The 19052-nt window shown below is 40.3% G+C and overlaps 1 protein-coding gene across 1 annotated transcript; it reads left to right on the top strand.

The window, feature by feature from the left end:
* Window positions 1-14959: 14959 nt before the first annotated feature.
* LOC110489441 (homeobox protein Hox-A13a-like) lies at window positions 14960-16911 on the top strand. The gene is made up of 2 exons (XM_021562148.2): window positions 14960-15685; window positions 15923-16911. The coding sequence occupies exons 1-2, from the start codon at window positions 15019-15021 to the stop codon at window positions 16168-16170; spliced, it is 915 nt and encodes a 304-aa protein (XP_021417823.1). The 5' UTR covers window positions 14960-15018; the 3' UTR covers window positions 16171-16911.
* The last annotated feature ends 2141 nt before the right edge of the window (window positions 16912-19052 follow it).

Raw genomic sequence — 19052 nt, 5'->3', positions numbered from 1 at the left:
GGATCACCATTGCCCTCGCTTTCTCTCGAGCTGTCATTCTTAATAGGGCACTCGTCATGATGGCACCCCTGATGACGCCCCGCATCGATTGGATGTGGATAAACAGAGAACGTGCCATAGAAACCGGAGTGTAGAAGCACATCACCACACCGCATGAGCTAACGAGCAAATTATTTTGTGCCGGAATCATGAGTATATAGCAGGCCCACTGAACATCTATGTTCTCAAATCCTCAATTTCCACAAGGAAACAAAATCATTATGATGCATTCTGACAAATCTGCATGCATCCTTTCAAAAAATTGATTTGAAAGGTTCTACATGTAATTCTTAGGTGGTACACAATTATTAAGATGATGAACAAGATTGATATGTAAATTATGAAGATCAATAATTGACTAATAACTTGGACACCAGGTTATGTAGCCTAATCTGTAATGTAGTAATCCATATTATTAAACCAACTATTTCCATTTTTAACAAGGGACAAATTATCTGTGTTGTTAGTTGTGACGTGGTCAGCAAATAGCCTACAGATATATATATTTTTGGAAATATCAATATTCTTGAGGAAATATGATGTATGTTTTGTCTAAAACAAAACAAAGTTATTTTAAAAGGTCTAATGTGAAGAAGAATGCATGATAATATTACATTATTCAATGCAAGCGTTTCAATCAAAAGCATAATGGCCTCCAATGCATATCTGACATCAAAATAATAATGTTATTATAGTACAACGTCCACGAGACCGCAATTCTAAACGGAAGTGAAAGCAGGTTCCATTACCAGTGGGGAGTAATAGAGCCGTTTAAAACATGTTCCATTTGGAACAACATGCTTCATGAGCGCCACGAAGCGCCTAATGAAATGAAATTGAGATGTTCGCTCAATAGTGCCCTGTCCAAGTGTCAATAGAACGCTGCGTAATTGGAACAGAACACGCAATCTTCGTCACATTTCAATGCGCCTATCCGGCTCCCTCCCCCTTCCCAATCTCCCGCTCCCTCCCCCTTCCCAATCCCCCCCCCCCCCCCCCCCCCCACTCTAAAGTGGTGTCAAGAAAAGTGCTCAGAGGTCAAGTCCTGGTGGCCAGAGAGAGTTACGATTACTGACCATTTTACTTGTGATTACATTTAGGCTATATTAGTCTAGAAAACCAAGAACATGGGCTACAGGACAATGTGACAAGTTTTTTATCACTAAGGCCTATAATTTATGAAGCATTGTTTTACTGTAATTGTTTCTGTTTTTTCCAGCTATACTATAGCCTGCATTAGGGCTATGGCATATTTGAACAGGGAAACACTTCATAAGCATAATATGTTTGTCACAGAAAGGTATATTAGAAGGCTACACATTACTGGAAAAGTCAACCATTTAATTATTGTGAAATTTAAACAAAACAATTTCTGACATTCTCTGTGCACAGGCGCCTGTGTTCTATGGGTGATTACGCACGCGCAGAAAAAGGCGAGGCCGTGCATGTGCGGTGAATGTTTTCAGGGTGGGGGCCGTCTGTCTCCTAAACTCCCTTTGATGTATGTACTCTAGCGCAGTAAAAAGTCACTAAACACAGCGATAAAGGGCAAGGCTTTTAAGGCTATGGCCTTTGGGGGAGGTTGAACTTGATATTACCACTTTAAAGATTTCACGGTGTTTTAAATTGAGCCCTGGAATCGTATTGGGGCCTGTTACAACTCTCTTTCTGTTTGTTTTCTGCTTACCCATTACGCATAGCATCCTCAGTAGATTATTCTGTCTATGAAGGATAGGCTATATAAGCATCCAGACCAAGCCGTTATTAGCTAATTGACGGAGATTAAGTATTCAAGGTTGTGTGCGTCCCGATTTTCCACCCTGCTCCCAATGTGTACTTGCACAAAGGTTCTATCGGTTGCTTCATAAATGGAACCTTTAAAAGTTCTATATAAAACCCTCTGATCAGAACCCTGGGGGTTCTTCACTGAATCGAAATTGGCTCCATACAGAGCCCTGCATTTATTAATTTTGGCTATTAATAAATATAAATATGTATATCTAAGAATATAATGTACTGAACAAAAATATAAACGCAACATGCAACAATTTCATTGATTTACGGAGTTACAGTTCATATGAGGAAATCAGTCAAGTTTAAATAAATTCACACATGACTGGGAATACAGATATGCATCTGTTGGTCACAGATACCTTGAAAAAAATGGGCCTCACAATGTGCCTCAGGATCTCACCAAGGAATTTTTGTGCATTGAAATTGCCATTGATAAAATGCTATTGTGTTCGATGTCCGTAGCTAATGCCTGCCAATACCATAACCCCACCGCCATTATGGTGCACTCTGTCAACAGCGTTGACATCAGCTCACCCACACGTGGCCTGCGGTTGTGAGGCCGGTGGGACACATTGCCAGATTCACTAAAATACTTTGGAGGCAGCTTCTGGTAGAGAAATTAACATTACATTCTCTGGCAGCAGCTCTGGCGGATATTCCTGCAGTCAGTCAGCATGCCGTTTTGTGTGACAAAACTGCACATTTTAGAGTGGCCTTTCATTGTACCCAGCACAAGGTGCACCTGTGCAATGATCCTGCTGTTTAATCAGCTTCTTGATATGCCACACCTGTCAGGCGAATGGATTATCTTGGCAAAGGAGAAATGCTCACTAACATGAATGTAAACGCATATGTTCACAAAATGTGAGAGAAATAAGCTTTTTGCACGTATGGAGAATTCCTGGGATCTTTTATTTCAGCCCACGAAACATACGACCAACACTTTTCATGTTGTGTTTACATTTTTGTTCAGTATAGGAGCATGCAGACAGCTGAAGAGGTAGCCTACGCTTAGATAAGCAGAAAAATAATATATATATATATTTTACATAGAATTAAGCATAATGATCATGGCTCTAGATTGCAGGAAAAAGCTGTTTCAGGTGTTTGAAAAACATATAGTCAGGGGCCCTAGCCCCCCTCCAGACCACTCCTCAGCCATCCTCAGATTTTTGGGGTGCATACCACCCCTAACCAGGAGTACTTGCTACTGTGATTCCTGAAATGCAGGTTACTGGCCCAAAGCTCTAAACGCTATGCTACCTAATAAATTGTTTATAATAAGTCTTGGTGATTCAATAGCCTAGTTAATCATTAAATGACTTTTAAAACACTATCTACATTTGGCTCAGAGTCTGGCAGTAACTCAGCTATCAGAGGCAGAGGATCTCTCTTTCGGGCTGCTGCTGACAACAACTTCATATCAGTTGTTATTCTACAACGTAATAATTATGTCTGCATAGCATTTTGTCTTCATTTTGGCAGATGAACTCACATTGATTTCGATATGATTAACTCGTGTTTTTGTTAATTTTTTCTTGTCCTCAGGAACCAGCCAGGCAATATCAACACAACATGTAAAGTGCTGGTCCCATTTTTCATGAGCTGAAATAAAAGTTCCCAGAAATGTTCCATATGCACAAAAGCGTATTTCTATAAATTCTGTGCACACATTTGTTTACATCCCTGTCAGTGAGCATTTTTACTTTACCAAGATAATCCATCTGTCTGACAGGTGTGACATGTCAAGAAGCAGATTAAACAGCATGATCATTACACAGGTGCACCTTGTGCTGGAGACAATACAAGGCCACTCTAAAATGCGCAGTTTGAATGTTCATTTCTCTATCATATGCTTGTTGGAGGCCAACGTCATTTTAGAGAATTTGGCAGTACATCCATCTGGCCTTACAACTGCAGACCACATGTAACTACGTCAGCCCAGGACCTGTACATCCGCTTCCTCACCTGCAGGATCGGGGGGGGGGGGGGGGGGGGGTCTGTCTGTAATGAAGCCCTTTTGTGGGGAAAAAAAACATCCTGATTGGCTGTTGGTTGGACCTAGCTAACCAGTGAGTGGACCTATGCCCTACCAGGCCCACCCATGGCTTCACCCCTGCCAAGTCATGTGAAATCCATAGATGAAGGCCTTGTTTATTTATTTGTAACTGTAACTCAGTAAAATCTTTGAAAATGTTGCATATTGCGTTTATATTTTTGTCCAGTATATACATGCTTCTCATCTTGAAGATAACAGTGCTCACTGTTTCCCATAGTGGCCTTTTCCACGTCATCTCCTATAGTCCTCAGACATGGATGGACATCAAATGCTGACTTGTATCACGGGTGACCTGCCTGGGCATGTAGTTAGACCCTCTAGCTACTCTAACTGATTGGTAGCCTGAAATGACTTATTGGTAGTTAGTTATGAGGTTGGCAGATTGGGAACCTATCTGGGCTAGCTAAAGGCAACTTCATAAAATTGCTTGGTGGCTAGTCTATTACAGAGAAACAACAACAAAAAATAGAAATATTTGTTTTATTTTTTAACAGGGCTAATCTGAGGGGGCATGTATGTGGCCTTGTGGGCATTACTCCACTCTTCAATTATTTAACTGTTGAAGCATTTCCTTTTTAAAGAAAACTCTCAGTTTTTGTCATAACCCTCGGTAGCTTTCATACAGTCTAAACATGAGATTGTCCAAGGTGTGGGACTTGAAGACAGTTGCTATCCATTGGAGCACTGCGATTGGTAGCCCAAAATTCTAGGTCTTAGCTGGGCTAAGATGACTGTCAAATTGATGGCTGGTGGCACCTTCAAAAAATGTATCTAAGAGTGCTAGCTATGATTTTATTAAACACACCATTTCTTCTTGCTTCTAGCTAGCATTTAGTTTGCAACAGCAGAGGTTTGTATGAATCTTGCTCTTTGCCACTGCCCTTGGCAACAATGTTGCGAAATATTAATTTGATCTCCCTCTGCTCGTGTCGGGAGAGACAGCTAGACATTTTTCTGAGCAGGGAAAATCATGCAGCAGCACCATTAATATGAATATAAATGTCATTGCAGAGTTTGACATGACTGTGTTATCTTTTATTAGCTGTTGTTGTCTAAAATCCACATTATACTATGGGGTAGGGATAGAACCCTTTTGGTTCTTTGCCTTCAGTAGGTAGTATTACAGTATAATATAACCTTTATAAATTAATCTCTTCCATATAACCAAAAGGCTCTATGTAGAACGCCAAATAACCATTGTTTTTAAGAGTGTACCCATCATGGATTAAACAATGTAAACACCAATTAAATGTTTTTGAATCCATGATGGGGGTGTGCAAGTGCACACTTTAGGAGAAGGTTGGAGAATCGGGATGCAGCCATTGTGACAGTCTCTTTATTGGGCTATCCAGTTCTTGGGTCCTCTGATTTCCACTGCTAGATTGAGCAGGTTTGGGATGTCGCATCGCATCAGACATGTCCACAGTTCAGATACATTACTTGGGACTAAGATGACATCAGGGGTCGTCGTGAGAAGGTGTGACGCCGGGGATGCCGCCAAGCAATCTCGCGCAGCCATCGCTGTCCTCGTGCGCCCTCGCCTGTTGAAAAAGAGGACGACACACACGAGCCCTCCCGGATCGTCACAGCGACTCTGACTGAGTGAAATTCCTGCGCACACACTCTCTTGCAGTTCACACAGGTCCACCTTCCCCTTATCCTTCCGTTTCTTTTTATTCTCTAGCTTTCCCTCGCTCTACTCTCCCCTTACAATGACAGTTCACAGTAAATGTTATGTTTCGGCCTGTTCTCTAAGGATATATTAGATGCCGTTTTCAAGGTCTGCATCTTGTATCTCCTGATTCTCTGTATCGCTCTGAAACACACTACAGTATACTGTTAAAACTATACATGTTTTGGATGGATTGTGCTTTGATTCTATAGTATAAATAGACTAGCTATATTACTCAATAGGCCCTATTTGTATTAGAGTTGGTTAGAAATGGTTGTATTCTTTATCTCCCATCTGACGATACTCTGTCCGGCACAAGAGGTAGGCTTAACTTTTTGCACAATAGTTTCGACTCTTTACTACCAGCGTAGTGTACAAAAAGCGATTATATATTTTAGATGTCTTATTCTGTCTGTCTTTGAAGTTTTTAAGAAATGTAGGCATACATCACTTAATCACTTTTAAGCCCTATTAGGCTACCGTACAATTTTTCCACTTGTGTTATAAAATTGAACCCTAACCCTAACCCTCCATGAGAACGTTGATGCTGTTAATTGATATAGTCCAGGTCAAGACAAGCTCGGGAGACATTTATGATGTGTCCAAACCACCGAGTCACAATCGGAACCATAGTAATAGAATGTATCATTAGAACCTAACTAATATTTCACAGCAGACACAATTCCAAAGAGAGGGAAATTATTTCGGTAAGACATGACCTTTTCCTTAAGCCTATGTCCAGAAGACCTGCAACACAACAAGCTCTCTGGATCAGCCAACACTCCTGACAGAGTACGTTCCTCGATATTTTTAAGTTTGAGTTACCAACAAGACCTATCATACTATGTTTTCAAACTATCGTGGGTGGTTTGACAAACTTTTTGCAATTCTGGATTTTTGGTAACACTTTACAGTGTTGCGGTTTACTGTGTAACGTTCTACGTAACATGTAGGCCAATGAAATGACTTCACTGACACCATCCATGTTTGAGTGAACAATAGTTGGAGTCGATGGGAAGAAAAAATCAATAATAGGTTCAAAATCAAATCAAATCAAATGTATTAATATAACCCTTCTTACATCAGCTGATGTCCCAAAGTGCTGTACAGAAACCCAGCCTAAAACCCCAAACATCAAGCAATGCAGGTGTAGAAGCACGGACGCGAGTGTAGGCATACTTTAAAGCCTACCATGTTTCCCAATATGATGTTATTGATAATTAATCGATAGCCTATATTATTGCGTGTTACTGTTTTCTGTTGTCCTAATGTTGCATTATTGACAGCAAAATGGCCTTGATATTTCTTCATACTATCTTGTGTGGTTTGAGAAACTTTGCATATTGTGGATTTAGGTGCCACTTTGCAACGATGCCAGTTCTTATTTGTGTTCTTCTTAACATGTTGGGTCATCACAATACTTGTTACGCATGACTTAAATCATCCATGTTGGGTCATCACAATACTTGTTACGCATGACTTAAACCATCCATGTTGGGTCATCACAATACTTGTAACGCATGACTTAAACCATCCATGTTGGGTCATCACAATACTTGTTACGCATGACTTAAACCATCCATGTTGGGATGAAGGTTAGGATTCGTCTGCCGTAAGTATGCAGTGTAACAATGAGTAATTACAATACTAAGGCTGTCATCTAAACCACGGGAGGATTTGTCTAATTTAAAGGCCGTAGGCCTACCATGTTTTTCCTAAAATATTATTGAGTATGTATTCATTGGGTGTTTATAACTAGTGATTAACTGTTGTGTTCATAATATCGGATGAATTGATCTTTTGAAATGAATTGCATTTGATACTGTGTAAACCGAGCGTTCCATATTTCCCTTCCAAAAACCCCTCCTACTATGTTCCACTCTCTCTCAACTGTTTTTCTTCCATTCATCTGGGTTCATGGAAATTAATCGACTGGTCTGAGAACTCTGAAACTGATTTATAGCCCAAGGCTAAATATTTGTACAGTAGTATAATACCCACAATCACAGCTAAATGTACGCACTCTGTTTTGGCAGAAAATTAAAGGATACTTTTCTCCATAGGCCTAGCTATATACAGCATGTCTTGGTTATCAATTGTGCTATTCTGTCTCTCTGATCGGCTGATACTTTGTGGCATAAGCAGTACTTTATACACAATAGCTGGCTCTTTACCAACTCAGTTTGAAAACAACTATTATATATTTTACATGTCTATTTCTGCCCGTCTACACTGTACAAATAAATATGGATCAGTAGAATACATATTTTGTCAATCCTTTGTGATGGATGAAATAAATAAGAAAATAAGGAAACTGTAACGCCTATTTGAAGGCAATTTCCAATTTCCTTGGTCTATAATTGTTTCTTAACGCTATACCAAGTAGACAGACATTTCGTGATATTCATGTTTGTTTGCAGTATTTCGTGTACATCACACCCTTCCATTTCGTGTACATTTGGCTGCAAATGTTTAAGTAAATGTTCTCCTTAGAATCGGGTATAAAAAAATAGAAGGTAGGGAATCCTTGAAAATAATATTTAAGTTGATGTCACACGCGCTTAAATGAATAGTTGTATGTTTTTTGTTCAATCAGTCCCTATAGGCGATGCTATTTTTCATATAGGCCCAATCTCATGACCTCTTGGGATATCCTTGTGTTTCACTCTATCCTTGTGCTACAGGATACACATAAGGATGGACTATAGAAGCCCTGGTGTGTCACTTGTGAGGAGTTATGCAGCGTACCAGTCATGACACATAGGCCTACTATCTTGTGATCTGTCAGCAGATAAGCCAACACTTACAATGCTCTTTTGCGCAATTCAAGGATGACCGTGTTCGTTTACAGTAGTGGCACTTTATTGTGTGTGTTTTAGATATGGTACTCGGAGGACACCAGATGGGGTAGGGTGGCTCGCTCATTGTTGATAGTACTTTCACTCTGGTTTTCACTCAAAGTAGATTTCTAGTTGTGTTTTAACGGTTTGACCCACAAACGTCTGTTCTCCGTAGGCTATGTGTGGGCATAAGTGCAAGAACCGAAAGGCAGACGGACCGCAGTGTGTTATGATTTTGCTCTAGTCTTTGCAAGTGTCTAGTACACCGGTCGAACAAACAGGGAAGCGGCCCCCTCAGCAGGCCTTGCAGATTGTGCCGTTTTGGGTTTTACTAGTGGGCACAACTTGAACTTGACCATGGAGTCTGCGCAGGGCTCGATGCAACCCCCAACTATAGGCTAGGCCATATGTCTCAGTATTTTAGTTTTGAACAACAGTGGGCTATTCCATTAATGCCCACCATGGCAAAAAAATTAAACCACGTTCAATTTCACATGGAATGGTTTTGCTTATAGAATTGTCAGTAAGAAGGATACGCCAATGGAATAATATATCTTATGCTATACTAGCCCCTCCCCTCTCCTCTGCCACAACTTGGCCTCGAAACTGGATGACGCAGTCACCAGAGCTTTAATTGCGTTGACCTTGGAACGCGCCCGTAAATATGTCTAGAGAATGCGAGGTGACTTGGGCTGCCTGCAGATATCTTCTGTTGTTAAGTTCCCCTTTATCGCTCCTTGCGTCTCTCTATATGTTACTGCTAACCGCTCTTCTCACTAACGGAGGTCTTACCTAGGCACTGACACCTACATCACCCCATTAAACCAAAAACACCATTTGGTAGCCGTATAGGTTTTACCACAATGTCAACAATAGCGTAGCAAACCAAGACACCCAGCACTCACCTGGCGCGAACCTTTGAAACGCTGTTTTAATTTGGAGCGTTATAACTTGGCTGGCCTTTTCATTTTAAAAGGACAGTATAAACGCTATCTCCATTGGAAGATGGACAGTTCGTTTCGAGTGTATCTTTCACCTTCTACCGCTATTCCTGTGTATAGTACAACAGTACATTCGTTCAAGGCCATATTTCTAAATCTTGGCAAATCTGATATTTCATTTTTTTTTTTTTTTTCCTTTGTTTAACTAAGTAAGTTAAGTTAAGAACAAAGTCTTTACTTGACGGCCTGGGTGGGTTAACGGCCTTATTCAGGGGCAGAATGACAGATATCCTCCCTTGTCAGCTCCGGGCTTGGATCTTGCAACCTTTCGGTTACTAGTCCAACGCTCTAACCACTAGGCTAGGCTATCTAGGCTATCTGCCGCACCTCATATGGAGGTGAACATGTGATATTGAGAGTGATGTTGTGTCGACAACATTTATTTTTTTTTGTCATTTAGCGGACGCTCTTATCCAGAGCAACTTACAGGAGCAATTAGGGTCATCAGGGATTCGAACCAGCGACTTTTCCGTGAATGGCTCGATGCACTTAACTCCTAGGCTACCTGCCGCCCCATTGTAACCTCTTGACAGGATAAAATGTCTTGAACGTTTTGAATGACCAACTGAATGTGACATTGTGCAACGCTTGTTTTTTTTTTGAAGTAAAAATTATTTGGTTTATGTGAAATCGAAGCTTGTTGTATAGGCTAATGTGACTTCTATGAAAAGGCATAATTTTCGTTAGCATATTAAACAAATGTGTTTGGTAATTTCAGAGTAAAATGTTATATTATATTATATCTAGGATACATGCAAATCGAGCATTGCGTGTAACCAGTGCATCATTGATGGCAGGAATTTCCTTTATATAAAAAATATATTTTCCTTTCGAATGATGAAATATGTAACTAAATCACGAAGGGTTAGGGGTATTTCATAACCGAGGACAACACAGGCTATAAGTATAAGTCACTAATAAAATGGAATTTCAAATTCACTGGAAACAAATGTCTATGTAGTATAATCATGTTTTACATTAACGTTAATAACGTCAATATAATATGGATTTTAAGTGGTTTTTCGCAAATTATGTTTATCGTTTTAAACCATGAGATGTAAAGTCTAAAAATGTTGGCTCTATGTTTAGGCGAATTGGCGTTATTGTTGAACTCTTATAGGTTATAGGCTATTTTGTTGGTGTTTAGCCTAATTGTAAACACTTTGACGTTCATTTCTGTATGTTGCTATACAGAGCTTGTTAGGAACCTTATTTTATGTTAATGCTAGTTTGAAATTATGCTTTTACTGTCGAGTTGTTTTGTTTATTGTTAATGACGAATCGTTTTGGCCTTACAAAAACGCAAGTGGCTATAGTGAAACATTTGTCCATAAGTGGTAAAGTCATCAGGAAGTCGTTGGACGAACATGTTGCCGAGTTTCCTGATGATTCGATCTGAGTCAACTTGATGGTAAGTGAGTGACTGGATATTCCCTATATAGCCTACTGCCACCGTCTTGATAACATTTGTGTTGAACATAATGCATTTTCCTTTGTATGTTAACTTGAAAAAGTTCCACGGCCTCGTCCTTGGGATAATAATGTTTAGGAAGAGTTCATGTCTCCAGAAAGATAGTTATCCTACGGGAGCTGGCTAGCTAGCCTAATCCGTCCACTCATTGAAGACTGGTAACATTCGAACATACAACAGATGTGGACATGGATCGTGGCTGAAGTTGAACTGCAATTATCTGTAGGCCCATATATTTACTGGGATTCCATTGTGCCAATAAATGATTTAACATGTAGCTTACATAGCTATAGTTTTATCAGCCCGTTAACAAAATATTTAAGACTTCTACTTTGTGGCACTTAGACTCAAAGCGAATGTATAAGAGAGCTGTCAGTCAGGGGCGATTCAAGAGCCACCCTGTTGACTCATTTTCCAATTTCCTTTTAATTTTATTCTTTAGTGTCACATCACGTTGCAGTCCGGAGAACATGGAAAAGTCATGTGCCAGGCCGCCCTTGTGGTTCACTGGCTCGACCGCAGAAACATATTTGTATTCCTCTGGCTATAGTTTTTCTACCACAGTTTAGTTTTACATCACACCATAACAAATGGATAAGGCACATATTGGTTTCACGTTAGGGCTTGAATAAAATATACGGATTGGAAATTGTCCCCCATCTTTGCAACGTATTGCAAGAGTCATTGTTATTTGAAAATAGTAATATGATGATAGTTCATAGCTTAACAAATGGTTTTGATTTTCCTTAATGGGTTTAGACTTATTTTTGTAGGCCCATTGTTACGTCGTATACAATTAAAATTGTTTTATTTGCCGCGCAACGACAATGCCAGTCGAAGGAAGCTAAGCATTTCCATGCTCTTGGTAATGACCTCACAGACGGGTCTCCCTAGCCAGTAGAATGTCTGGGCCAGGTTCATATGGGGCATGGCGGTGGTCTGTTCCTCGCTAGGATGTCTGGTCTGGTCAGACCACTGGCTCAAAGCAGACCGCATATGCGCGCGCCGCTGTCTCGGTGACAGCTCCTCATTTGTTTTGATTGCAGGCCCGGCGCTGGAAAACCAGGGTTTGAGAATTAACCTCGCTTTAGATGGCTATTTATTTGACTAGTTCATGTAAATATTCAATCTACTATACTACAATTTCGAAAAGTTTGATTTTGGAAGATCTTGGTGGGTCTTTAACCCAAACCAATGTGAGCAAAAAGAGAAAGTAATAGCGTTGGAACGTGATGACTCACACCTGATTCACAAAGCCGTTATATTTGTATCATAGCTTCTTTGTTATCGGTTAATTAGTCCTCGTACACATGATGGCTATTGAACGTATTAAAACAATCTCTTATGTAAAATATATTTGATAACACTGAGTCGTGTCGTTTCACGATATGAATCGAGTAGCATTTTCAAATCTGTTTATGGCTTATATAAAGATAAGTTAATAAACACCCAATGTGGGAATCAAATGGTGAAATACCAACTTATTTGATCACATAGATTCTCGGAATGTGAATTTGATCAAACATATAGAATCATCTTGAAATACCTCGCCAAATGGGAGGATAATTACTAGTTCCTTACCGTTTTAGAACAAAGCCTGTGGGATAGCTTTATGCTGTAGCACATATAAACCTCACATATAATTGTTAGTCAACGGATTGATTAAAAAAAACACACACTAATTTCAATATCGCAATAATAGATTGACGTTTCACAACAAACCGGTAGGCTACAACGCCATCAATCTGTATCTATGTCTGATGAATTAAGGCTGGGGATGTCTTTTTAGTTTAATCAGGAATATATAAGTGGCCTACTTTTTAAAGTAGGGGCCGTTAGACAAACCTAACATTTTGATTATTTTGGAACTGTTAAGCTGCTGAGACAGACTACCCGAGAGGCTGAGACAGCCTGAGGGAGCCTATTAATGCGTTTTAAGATGAATTTTGAGTCCCGTTACCGCATCGCAAGGTAAACAAAATCTGAGTTGGTGACCAATTGCGTAACATAAAGCTACACATAATATCTGTTATCCCTCGTTTTAGCTGACGTCTGATAGGGTACGACAGTTTATTTAACTATTCTCAAAGTCCCTCATCCATCCAGAATATTCCAATAATAGGCATACAAAGAAAGAACTGGTCTGACTTGATAATTAATATGTCTACGTTTGTTATTAGGCCTACTGTTTAATGGATAATGTGGACTCTGCACGCGATCTAGCTTTAATATCGAATAGGCCTACTCAATGGTTATATTTTAGCTGTGGCTGAGGGCTGAGGCATTGTTTGCTTTTATTAATATTATTATGACGTGATAATAGGTAAGAATACCTACAGAAAATGTTTTCCTGAATTCTATATGAGTGCATCACAATAACAGTATTATGACGCGATAATCGGCAAGAATGCCTATGGAAAAATTATTGAATTCTACATGAATTAATCATTGCGCACTTTATTTTTGGTCCATTTGTAGTCTGAAACTAACTTTGACATTTGACTACTTGCATCATTTAATTTAGGCTTATCTGTGATACACCGCTGAAGTTCACAAACTACAACCAATTGACCATATTGTTTCTTGCGTTATACTGCAGCGGAGAAAATATGCTGTAGGCCTGTGTATTTTCTCCCGACGCAATATAATTGGAAAGAGAGCCCCTGGCCGTAAACACCACCAAGCAGACAAGCCAACGACACGTCTATCCTTCTTCTGAGAGATCACATCATTTTTCACAAGTCTTCGCTAAAACTCTCCAAAACACGAGATTGGCTTGCAAATGCAACATTCCGGTTACTTTTCCAATGCGAGACACATGATGCCTAAAACCGTTTCCTTAGACACAAAGAGAATAAAACGTTTGCGAAAACAAAATGATAGTAAAAGTTTATACCCTCCAAAGCTTTCATTCGGCCAGGAATTCTCACCCCTCTTCTGCCCTTTTCAAGAACAGACCGGTCCTTCAAAGACTGAATAACCCAACAGACTCGTCCGCTAGACATCAACTTTCAACTTGACCTTGGCCTCTAGCCGCGTCTACCCAGTAGGCCATGTAAAAACCAACTGCGCCAAAACTTGATAGCTATGTTCTGTCTTTGCATATTGTAAAACGAGGGGTATGGTATTTGCAGTGCACACTGACGTTATATCCGAATTCTCACTAATGTATTGAATGCTCGAACCTGTATCCATCCCTCTCATTTGAGTGATAAGAAAACGGGGCGTTTTGATTGAATCACGCATGGATTTGAGCCAATATATCTTTAGTTGCAAAATGAGTTGGACGTTTTCCAAGTCTATATTTTGTTGTTGTTCTAAATAAAGCCTTGTTCATTTTAATTCTCATCGGATTATTCTCTATCACATGCGTGTATTTTGGATGAGTCATCAGTTTTCCCCACAGTGGTTCGGTCTGTTCAAACACTGTTAGCATTAGTAGTTCATCTCCATCGTCTTTTAAGGGATATTAGGAAACGTGTCCTTGGCGAATCATTCCTTATGCTATTTACTACTGGTCGAATTATGTGAGCTGTATTAGGGTTTGAATGGATTATACTTTGTGGAATTAATACAGGCCCACAATCGTCAAAATAATCAGCAATGACATTGTGTCATAGACATGATTACACGTACTTCCTTTATGTGCGTAAAAGCAACGTGTTTGGATGATTTTAAGTAGGTGAATCACCGCAGTCGTTTGAAGCAGTCTGGACAACTAAGTTATTTTTATTTGGCTTTCCAATTATAAAAGAGGAACCTTTTCAAACAAATGTGTCCGTCACACAGTTAGGTTTGAAGTGTAACCTTTATATAGGAGTCATAGGAGATGATATTTGTTGTTTGTTTTAGATTTACTCACGAAACCCTCTCGTTTTTGAGCGGCAAAAAGACAAGCCAAATCCCTTGATAGGTACGGTCATCTGACAACACCGCATTTTTCTACATTTAATTATCTGCAATGGGAGATGTTTATCGTGCTCTTTGCATATCACGTGGGCCCTTCTTGGCCAATGAAGGCGCGACCTTGGTTGCACCAGGGCACGTCAGAGTGGTTCACTCTCTCGGAATCAGTATCTCCTTTTTTCAGTCTCTGTGCTTTTTTTAAAAGAGCCAGAAGCCTCAATGTTGGATGTCGTGCTATGACAACGTCACTGCTCCTCCGTCCTCGCTGGGTCGACCCGTCGGTGATGTTCCTCTACGACAACGTTTCCGATGAAGTGAGCAAGAACATGGACGCTAGCGGTGGTGGTTTTGCGGGAGGCAACTTTGCGGCGAACCAATGCAGAAACCTGATGGCGCACCCCGCGTCCCTCGCTCCGAGCACCGCGTACTCGTCAAGTGAGGTCCCCATCTCCGGTATGGGTGAGCCAGCCAAGCAGTGCAGCCCTTGCTCGGCTGCGCAAAGCTCCTCCAGCGCGTCCCTGCCCTATGGATACTTCGGTAGCGGCTACTACCCGTGCAGAATGTCTCACCACAGTAGCATAAAGTCGTGCGGCACGCAGCCCCCCTCTGCATACGGGGAGAAGTACATGGACACGTCCGCCTCGGGCGATGACTTCACCTCGCGGGCCAAGGAGTTCGCCTTCTATCCGAGCTATGCGTCGGGGCCATACCAGCCCGTTCCCAGTTACCTGGACGTCCCCGTGGTACCAACTATGAGCGGGCCAGCAGAACCCAGACACGAGCCCCTGCTGCCCATGGAGAGCTATCAGCCGTGGGCTCTGACTACAAACGGGTGGAACGGACAAGTCTACTGCACCAAGGAGCAGCCTCAGCCCGGACACATGTGGAAATCCTCCATACCAGGTACAACACAAGGAGCTAGCCCTCAGGTTTTTACGCAATAAACCAGACAGTCTTTTCAGTGTGTTTTTATAGTCATATGTACGAAATATTTTGGCCTTTATGTAATGCCTAATGTAACAACATTTTCGAAACGATGCATTTTTTTGTAAAACTGTCTCGTATGATAGCATTATGGCTAGGCTACTATTGTAACCTTCTTACACCATATCTATTTTGTTTTCCTTTTTTCTCCACCAGACGCAATGTCTCACATAGGAGGGGACGTGAGCTCCTTCAGACGTGGAAGAAAGAAGCGCGTGCCATACACCAAGGTGCAACTGAAGGAACTTGAGCGCGAGTACGCGGCCAATAAATTCATAACGAAGGACAAACGAAGGAGGATATCGGCCCAAACGAATCTATCTGAGCGACAGGTCACTATCTGGTTTCAGAACAGACGCGTAAAGGAGAAGAAGGTGGTCGTCAAAGTGAAGAGCATCAGTTAGTTCTGAACGATGGGAATTGAGTACACACACACACACACACACACACAAACACACACACTCAAAATGCTCTTCACGGTTTTTGGTTGGAACAGTTGACTCATTATATCCCACCGATCATGATTCACAAATGTAGGCCTATTTTGCCAAATGCGTTCCGGGACCTTTTTGGAACGAATATGCATAAAAACTCTGGACCTTCCACCTTTACTCCATGATGTAAAATATTGTTCGCGGTGAATGGATCCCAAAGCAGAAAGGGGCGTGTAACTTTTGCGACTGACATGCAGTACAGGAAAACAGACACCCTTCAGAGGTGTGTGTTTTAGTTTCTCATTTTATCTGCAACTTCACCGTGTGGAGGAAAAAAAAACATTTGGAAATCCACAGGAAGTGACGGCATTTAGGATTATAGCTTCCACGGTTAAATATTAATCCGTTCCATTACCCCTTCAACACACCACTTATCATGTGCATCTTAATTTAAAGTTAAGCTTTTTCAAATGGTTCTCATGCTCTCACTCATAACGAATCCATGGTGCATTCCCTCTAGTAATGCATAGATAATGGTTTGTATGCCCATATAGGTTTTATATTGTGTGTGTATTCATGTGGTTGTATAAGTAAACTATGCAGACAAAACCATACAATTTCAAGGCATCTGTGTGTGTCTGTAAAACATGTCGGTGTAGAAGGATTGACATGAAAATCCGGACCAATAAAATATGGACATTGTTGAATCAATCATATATATCCACGACTTCTGTTTTGAACATCCATCCAGTATATTACAGAGAAATGGTTCAGTTTTTGGTGACATTTTGAGGTCAGTTGTGTCATTTTGTCATAGCTATTCAAATGTGAAAGGATCAGTCATAGGTTGGTTGAAGTTATGCTTAGATTCAGGGGCAGTGTGCGAGGCTCGAGTAGGTCTGTTTACGGTGTGGTGTGTAAGGAACATGTCTGACCGCGGTGATTTATGCGTCACTGCGGAAGGTCCTCGTTTAGCCATACTGGGTTACTCTGGGCTGTCGTTTTTTGTACGTTAATTCCATGTGTCGCCTGGTTGTGATGGTATTACGAAGAGTCTGAATCTATCTATTGAGTGCATCAAAAATGTCTATTTCTGGAGAAAGATCAAATCATGGAAGTTGGTTTTGAGTGTATGTGCAGGACTATAATGCCAACATCGCCATCTACTGATGAAATCGTCTCAAGTGCTACAGTTGACTGTAGCCAGACTGGCATGTGAATAGGTTATACCCTACTTAGCCACATCAACTAGGTTATAATAATAATATTAATAATAATATAGTTACATTTATATGAGATCAATATGGAAATATTTAGCAACAATACCTGGACAAACAGCCTATTCGAAGCCATACTTGCTCCAAATGTTCTCTATTTGTTTGTCCTGTTGTGTTTACTGTTACATGTGTAGATCTCAGTTGTGAATGTTCCGTTATTTCAATTATTGTCATTATTTTACATGCTTTCACAGGCATTTTTGTCATTTTTTTTCGCGTCATAACACTATTACTGTGACGCAATCATATAGAGAATGCAGGAAGCATTTATTCGATAGGAATTCCTACTTATTATTACGTCATAATAATATCAGTGAAAACGTCAATTCGATGCACTGTATCTCAGCCACAGTTAAAATATCAGAATTTCAAAGGTGTATATAACCGCTTCTGCGTCACAGAGGTGAGCATTTTGGATTTTGAACATTAGTAGGCCCCCCCATGTGCTGCAGAAAACACCCACGCGCAGTTTAGGCTATTGTTGTTTTCGATTTCTTTGAGGTCTTGCACTAACCTGCAATAATATTTTCAATTATGTATTCAATGATCTCGTCATCCCAACGACAAAGTCTGTATGAAAATGTTTAGCATTTTGACATTTCTTAATCCCCTATATGACTGATCATCTTTTGTTGTAACGAGCGTCTCGCGTTCATGTCTGCTGATAATATCCATATCACACCAAATCACAAAATGAGAAGCGATTTCAAATGCGGGATATTATTGCTGCAGGTCTAGATTGTGATGCAGGTCTACATGTTTAATTCTAAGATAGTTTGGATTGAAAAGGTGCATGGGTGGCACATTATATTAACCGCAGTACTAGTCTAATCTGTGAAGTAACTTTATAATGAGCTAGAAGCCTATACATTACCATTTTAGCTCAAACGTTTTTAGATGTTCTTGGAGAATAGACTTAACAATAAAGATGTTGGTATTTAAGACACCTGATACTTATACATTGTTATTACATTATGCAGGCTAATATGAAGTGCTAACAGGCTACGCCACCAGCCGTAGCCTACAACTATTCTATTATTCCCATTCAGAAGTGGTTGAAAATGTAGAATTTATAATAGAGCGCTTTCTTAAATAATGTTCTGATTTGCACCATGTACTACTCTGGTGACTCAAGATAAAAATGTATGTTTCTCGTTGACAGGCCTACCACTTTGGTTCTATTACCGTATTAGTGGAATCACATCCGTTAAGTCTCAGTGTACTAGGCTTAGGACTGTATCATACATTTTTTTACTGTGGCACAGGCCACTCTTCAAATAAGAGAAGAACGCGGACATGAAACTAGCAAAGCAAACAAACATGGTGATTATATAGGGGAAAGGTTTTGCACTTACAGAACCCGTAGCAATGACTTGTGTTTTTATTGTTGGAGGAAGTTCAAAAGCTCCTTGTCATTATCTTCATGAATGCCAGGCTATGAACATTTACCACAAGCATTTCACGATCAAATAGAAACTTATTATAATTGTCAAATAATTACGCAAATGTATCCTGCGGTAACCGAATTCTGCAAGAAAATAGTAATACATACTGCTCCCACGAATCAGAATGCAG

The sequence above is a fragment of the Oncorhynchus mykiss genome, chromosome 32 (assembly GCF_013265735.2).
Source record: "Oncorhynchus mykiss isolate Arlee chromosome 32, USDA_OmykA_1.1, whole genome shotgun sequence".
NCBI classification, from domain to species: Eukaryota; Metazoa; Chordata; class Actinopteri; order Salmoniformes; family Salmonidae; genus Oncorhynchus; species Oncorhynchus mykiss.
Note: the sequence above shows the minus strand (reverse complement) of the source record. Positions and strands in the feature narration are given on the sequence as shown.